General features: G+C 73.2%; 2 protein-coding genes across 2 annotated transcripts; both read left to right on the forward strand.

The window, feature by feature from the left end:
• The first annotated feature begins 593 nt into the window (after positions 1 to 593).
• On the forward strand, positions 594 to 2,384 carry RAB5B (RAB5B, member RAS oncogene family). The gene is given in 8 exon segments (XM_068663565.1): positions 594 to 681; positions 684 to 755; positions 1,313 to 1,464; positions 1,564 to 1,605; positions 1,607 to 1,687; positions 1,806 to 1,899; positions 2,125 to 2,193; positions 2,196 to 2,384. Coding segments are annotated over 8 exon segments (642 nt in total). The 3' UTR covers positions 2,240 to 2,384.
• Positions 2,385 to 3,793: 1,409 nt separating this feature from the next.
• On the forward strand, positions 3,794 to 6,222 carry SUOX (sulfite oxidase). The gene is given in 6 exon segments (XM_068663558.1): positions 3,794 to 4,011; positions 4,156 to 4,198; positions 4,310 to 4,469; positions 4,659 to 4,829; positions 4,831 to 4,980; positions 4,982 to 6,222. Coding segments are annotated over 5 exon segments (1,614 nt in total). The 5' UTR covers positions 3,794 to 4,011; positions 4,156 to 4,166; the 3' UTR covers positions 6,083 to 6,222.
• The last annotated feature ends 20 nt before the right edge of the window (positions 6,223 to 6,242 follow it).

Raw genomic sequence — 6,242 nt, forward strand, 5'->3', positions numbered from 1 at the left:
CCGGAGAGCCCGAGAGGGGTGGGATTGAGGGGGGGGGAGATTGGCCCTAAAGAAACCCAAAGCTGGCTCCCTGCAGGCCCCCGAGCTGCGGGGCTCCCCCGGCACCGACCCCTCGGGGTGTGCGGGGACCCCCCAGCACGGGGGGAGGAAACGGGGAGAAAACGGGAGGGGAAAAAATAAAAAAATAGATAAAAATCCAACCCAAAGCGGGCTGAGGAACTCGGAGGCCGGGCCGGGAGTTTGTGTGCGGCCCCTCCTCGGGGCGGGCAGGGAGGGAGGCAGCCGAGGAATCCGCGCTGTGACCGGGGGGGAGCTCCTGGGACCCCCCCCCCGGTGCTGGGATCACCCCCAGGGAGCTGGCGTTGGCTGCAGGGGCTGCTCCTTGTGGGGTGCGGGGTGCGGGGGTCTGCGCCATGCTGACGGCTCCGCTCTGCTCCCCTCGCAGCACTGCCCAGCGGATCCCAGCCCAGCGGATCCCAGCCCAGCGGATCCCAGCCCAGCGGATCCCAGCCCGGTGCCGCGGCGTCGCTGCCTTCCCCCCTCGCAGGGCGCGCGGCGCAGCAGCAGCAGCAGCCAGCAGCAGGAGCCCGGCCATGACCAGCAGAGGAGCCGCCAGGCCGAATGGGCAGGCCCAAGCGAGCAAAATCTGTCAGTTCAAGCTGGTGCTGCTGGGCGAGTCGGCGGTGGGAAATCCAGCCTGGTGCTGCGCTTCGTCAAGGGGCAGTTCCACGAGTACCAGGAGAGCACCATCGGGGGTGAGTCGGCCCGCGGCACCCGCCCACGGGGCACGGCGGCACCTGGGAGCCACGCACCGGGGACTCCGAGCTCCCGGAGCCGCCGTCTGTGCGCGTTTTGCCTCGCTCCGGTTTGATTTCCTTCCCGCACCGGCCAGTGTCGGGCTCTGGGCTCGTGCTGGCGGCTGCGATCCGTGGATGAGCCACGCGAGCGCTTTTGGGGAGAGGGGGAGAGCCCCCCGCAGCCTCCTGGGGGGGCCGGGCTCTCGGTGCAGTCCCCACGCCTCGGCTGTGGTCTCGCAGGGGTAATTCCGTGGGGCACAACGCAGGAGTCCTGCTCATCCCCCAAAAAGCCCCACCGCTCGCGTGGAGCAGCTCCGTACGCTCCCGGCAGTGTCCGAGGGGGCCGTGGGCTCCCCACGCGCCGAGCTCCACGCCCCCCAGGGTCTGGGTGGGGGCAGGCAGGGCGCTGGGGGTCCGCGTCCCCCCCCCGGGGCCGTTTGGGGGCAGGCAGGGCGCTGGGGGGGTGCTGGGGGGCGGCCGTTTGAAGCTAATTCTCTCCTCCTGCCCCCCCCCAGCGGCGTTTCTCACACAGTCCGTCTGCCTGGACGACACAACGGTGAAGTTTGAGATTTGGGACACGGCCGGGCAGGAGCGGTACCACAGCCTGGCCCCCATGTACTACCGGGGGGCGCAGGCGGCCATCGTGGTCTACGACATCACCAACCAGGTGAGCAGCGCAGGCTGGGGGGGTCCCGGTGCCTGGCGGGGGGGTCCCGGTGAGGTGCTGCCGCCAGACTCGGCCTCGAGCCCCCCCCTCTGCTCGCAGGAAACGTTTGCGCGGGCGAAGACATGGGTGAAGGAGCTGCAAGAGACAAGCCAGCCCCAGCATCGTCATCGCCCTGGCCGGCAACAAAGCCGACCTGGCCAGCAAGCGCATGGTGGAGTACGAGGTGAGCGCCGCTCCCGGGCTCTTTGGGGTCGGGGACGGGGTCGGGGACGGGGTTGGGGACGGGGCCAGTCCTGCCCGTGGCCGCCGAGCCCTCAGCCCGGTGCCGGTGTCGGTTCCAGGAGGCGCAGGCCTACGCAGATGACAACAGCCTCCTGTTCATGGAGACGTCGGCCAAGACGGCGATGAACGTCAACGACCTCTTCCTGGCCATCGGTGAGGCTGGGGGGGGCTGCGGGGGGGGCCCAGCCGGGCTGTGTGGGGCAGAGCCCCTGGGGGTCCTGCCCCATGGCGGCACCACAGCAGGGCCGGTGAGCGCAGGGGGGGCTCAGGGGGTTTTTTTCCCCCCCGGGAAGCACGGAGACAGCCGGGATCTGCCCGTGGGGGTGCTGAGCACCTCCTGACGCCCCCCCCCCACCTGTCTGCCTCCCCCCCCCCCAGCCAAGAAGCTGCCAAAGAGCGAGCCCCAGAGCACGAGCGGCGCGGCGGGGAGGAGCAGAGGCGTGGACCTCACGAGCAGAGCCAGCAGAACAAGAGCCAGTGCTGTAGCAACTGAAGGGCGGCCGGCGGCAGCGCGGGCGAGGAAGAGCGAAGCCGTTAACGTGTCCCCCCCCCCCTGCCCCCCCCCCCCCCCAAATCCTCCACACCCCCTCCGTACCGGCACACTGAGACCCATGGGCAGCAGCCCCCCCCCCGCCCCCCCCAGCTCCGTCTAACTGCACTTTTTAACGCTTCAGAGCCGCCGCCGGAGCCCCCGTTCCCCCCCCCATGGCCTGGAACCAGACCCGCCGGGGACTGAACTTCCAGCACCGAACTCTTCTTCACTTTGTATCATAGGTGCAGAGAGCGACCCGACTCCCCTCCCGCCCCCCCCCTGCGCCCCCCCCTCCCTCCCACCTCCCCTTTTGCTTTGGGAAATCCTGCCTGGTCCCTCGGGGACGCCAGGAGGCGGCCGCGGCGCCCTCAGACGTCGGCTTTGCGGTGAGGGGGGGTCCGGAGCAGCCCCCCGCAGAGCGGCGTTCCCCAGGGGGATGCCGTGGGGTAATTTTTATTTTTATTTTCTTTTATTTTTTTTTTCCCCTCTTTTCCTCCTTTTTCTTCTGTTTCGCTGCTCATTTCGGGGGGGGGGGGGGGGAGCTGCAGTGTCCTTACCTTCTTCCTCGGTGGCCTTTCTTTGCTGGAGGATCGGAAGTGCCTGGGAACCTGTCACAGGGGGAGGGGGGACGCGGGGAGCCGCGGGGACCCCGAGCTCGCCCCCCTGCACCCCCCGGTGGAGCTGTGCCCGTCCCCGCCACCCCCTCGGCGTCCCCCCGGTGATCCCGGCACGGCGGGGGGCTTTGGCACCCCGCGCTTTGCCCGTCCCACCCGGTTGGCACGGCCTCCCCGGCCCCGGTTCCTTTCCTCCCATTCCCGGGGATTTTTCCCGGGGGGGGGGGGGTGACCCGTGGCCGCCCCCGGTTGCGTGCCAGGCGCCCGCGGCCCCGTGGCCGTTGCCCTTTGCCTTGGCTCCCAGCCCCAAGCTGGCAGCGGGGGCACCCGGGGCTTGGGGGGGGGCATCCCCCAGACCCCCCAGCACCCCCCGAGCCCCCCACCCCCTCTCACCCCCCTGCACCCCCTTGTCCACTTCCCCCCCCGGCACCCCCAGGCTCCCCCCCTGGGCTGGCAGCGGGGTCCCGGGGGTCCCCGGGGCTGGCTCCAACCCCCGGAGCCCCCCCCCCCACATAACCGGGTGCCCCCAGCCCCCCCCCCGGGGGTCGCTGCAGCTCCCCAGGGCCTCCCTCTCCTCCCCCCCCCCCCCCTTCCCCTTTTTCTCCTCGCGTCTCCGGTTCGGTTCCTGCCGTGCCCCGGGAGGGGGGGGGGGTTGGGGGGGGGGGGGGGGGTAGCGCCGCCCGGTGGCACCTCCCGAGCGCGGTCCCGGCCGCGGCTGCTGGCTTCGCGGTGTATTTAATGTAAGTAAAGGACAAAACCCACAAAAAAAAACCAAAAAAACAAAAAAAAGGAAGAAAACCACCCAAAACTCTCCGTCTGCTGCCTGGGGGGGGCGGGGCGGGGGTGGGGCAGGGGAGGGGAGGGGGGGGTCGGGGCGGGGTCCCGGTACCGGAGCTGTTGGAACCGGGCCCGGCTCCGCATCCGGCAGCGCCCCGATAGCGCTTATCGGGGGCACCGGGCGCGCCCCGCCCCGCCCCGCCCGGTGCCGCGGCCCCTTTAAGGCGCGGCCCCCCCGCGCTGTTTGGGGGGGGGGAGGGGGCGTGGCCGGGGGGCGAGGCCCCGCCCCTCGCCCCTCTCTTAAAGCCGCAGCGCGCCCCGAGAGCCCCGGTGACGACGCAGGTGCGGGGAGGGGGGGGAGGAACCGGGACCGGGAGTAGGGGGGGGTGGGGGGGGGGTGCGGGGGGGTCGCCCGCACGGTCCCGGCCCCCGGGGGGCCCCCGGTGGCCGCGGAGCCGCTCTCACCGCGCCGCTCTCCCCGCTCAGGTCCCGCCGCGATGCTGCTGCTCCGCGCCGTTACCGGGCGCAGGTAGGAACCGGGCTGGGGGGTCCCGGTGCCGCCCCCCCCCCAACCTCCCGGGGGTCCCGGGCCGCCCTCAGCGCCGCTTTTCACCCCCCCCCCCCCCTCCACCCCCCGCAGGCTCCCGCTGCCGCTGCCCCGCCGCACCTGGTCCCGGACGGGCGCCGCCCGCTTCGCCGCCGGTAGCCCCGGCCCGGGGGGCACCGGGAGGGCGGCCCCGGTGCTGGCGGCGCTGCTGGGGCTCGGCGCCGTCCTGGCCTACGGAGACCGGAGGCGGCGGGTGAGGAACGGGGAGGGGGAGAACGGGACCGGGGGAGGGACGGGAGGAGGAAGGGGGGGGGGCGGCGGGAGGGAACCGGGCTCTCCCCGGTGCCTGGGCTGCCGGGACGGGGGGTACCGGGGGGTCCCGGAGGGTCCCGGGGGTCCCGGGGGGCGCCGAGCTCCCGCTGATGGAGCCGGGGTCCCCCAGACCGCCCAGGCTGCCCAAGCCCCCCGGTACCCCCGGTACACGCGGGAGGAGGTGGGGCGGCACCGCTCGCCCCAGGACCGCGTCTGGGTGACCCACGGCACCGACGTGTTCGATGTCACCGACTTCGTGGAGCTGCACCCGGGGGGCGCCGACAAAATCCTGCTGGCGGCCGGGGGGGGCCCTGGAGCCCTTCTGGGCCCTCTACGCCGTCCACAGCCAGCCCCACGTCCTGGAGCTGCTGCGCGAGTACAAGGTGGGCGAGCTCAGCCCCGAGGAGGCGCCGCCGCCCGCCGCCGCCACCGGAGACCCCTTCGCCGGGGACCCCCCCCCGGCACCCCGGGCTGCGCGTCAACAGCCAGAAGCCGTTCAACGCCGAGCCGCCGGCGGAGCTGCTGACCGAGCGCTTCCTGACGCCCAACGAGCTCTTCTTCACCCGTAACCACCTGCCGGTACCGGTGGTGGACCCCGGCTCCTACCGGCTGCGGGTGGAGGGCCCGGGGGGCCGGGCGCTGTCGCTGTCGCTGCCGGAGCTGCGCAGCCGCTTCCCCAAGCACGAGGTGACGGCCACGCTGCAGTGCGCCGGGAACCGCCGGGCCGAGATGAGCCAGGTCCGGCCCGTCAAGGGGCTGCCGTGGGACATCGGGGCCATCAGCACGGCCCGCTGGGGGGGCGCGCGGCTGCGCGACGTCCTGCTGCACGCCGGCTTCGAGGAGCAGCGGGAGGGCGAGTGGCACGTCTGCTTCGAGGGGCTGGACGCCGACGCCGGGGGGGCCCCCTACGGCGCCTCCATCCCCTACGGCCGCGCCGTCAGCCCGGCCGCCGACGTGCTGCTGGCCTACGAGATGAACGGCGAGGAGCTGCCCCGCGACCACGGCTTCCCCGTGCGCGTGGTGGTGCCCGGCGTGGTGGGCGCCCGCAGCGTCAAGTGGCTGCGGCGCGTGGCCGTCAGCCCGGCCGAGAGCCCCAGCCACTGGCAGCAGAACGACTACAAGGGCTTCTCCCCCTGCGTGGACTGGGACACGGTGGACTACAAGACGGCGCCCGCCATCCAGGAGCTGCCGGTGCAGTCGGCCATCACCCACCCACGCCCCGGGGCGGCGGTGCCGGCGGGGGAGCTGACGGTGAAGGGCTACGCCTGGAGCGGCGGCGGGCGGCCGGTGGTGCGGGTGGACGTCTCGCTGGACGGGGGGCGCACCTGGCGGGTGGCGCGGCTGGCGGGCGAGCGGCCCCCCCCGGAGCGGGCCTGGGCCTGGGTGCTGTGGGAGCTGCGGGCGCCGGTGGCGGCGGGCGCGGAGCTGGAGATCGTCTGCAAGGCGGTGGACGGCAGCTACAACGTGCAGCCCGACAGCCACGCGCCCATCTGGAACCTGCGCGGGGTCCTCAGCAACGCCTGGCACCGCGTCCGCGTCTCCGTCCGCGACTGAGGGGGGCCACGGCCCCGCCGCCCTCCCGCCGGCCCCCGCTCGCGTGCGCGGCCCCGCTGCCGCTGCCGGCGGCTCGAAGGTCGGCCCCTTTACGGCCCCCGACGTGTGAAAGTGGCTCCATAAAAAGATTGCGCAGCTTTTATGGACTCGCTGCTGCTTC

The sequence above is a fragment of the Anas acuta genome, chromosome 29, assembly GCF_963932015.1.
Source record: "Anas acuta chromosome 29, bAnaAcu1.1, whole genome shotgun sequence".
Classification (NCBI taxonomy): domain Eukaryota; kingdom Metazoa; phylum Chordata; class Aves; order Anseriformes; family Anatidae; genus Anas; species Anas acuta.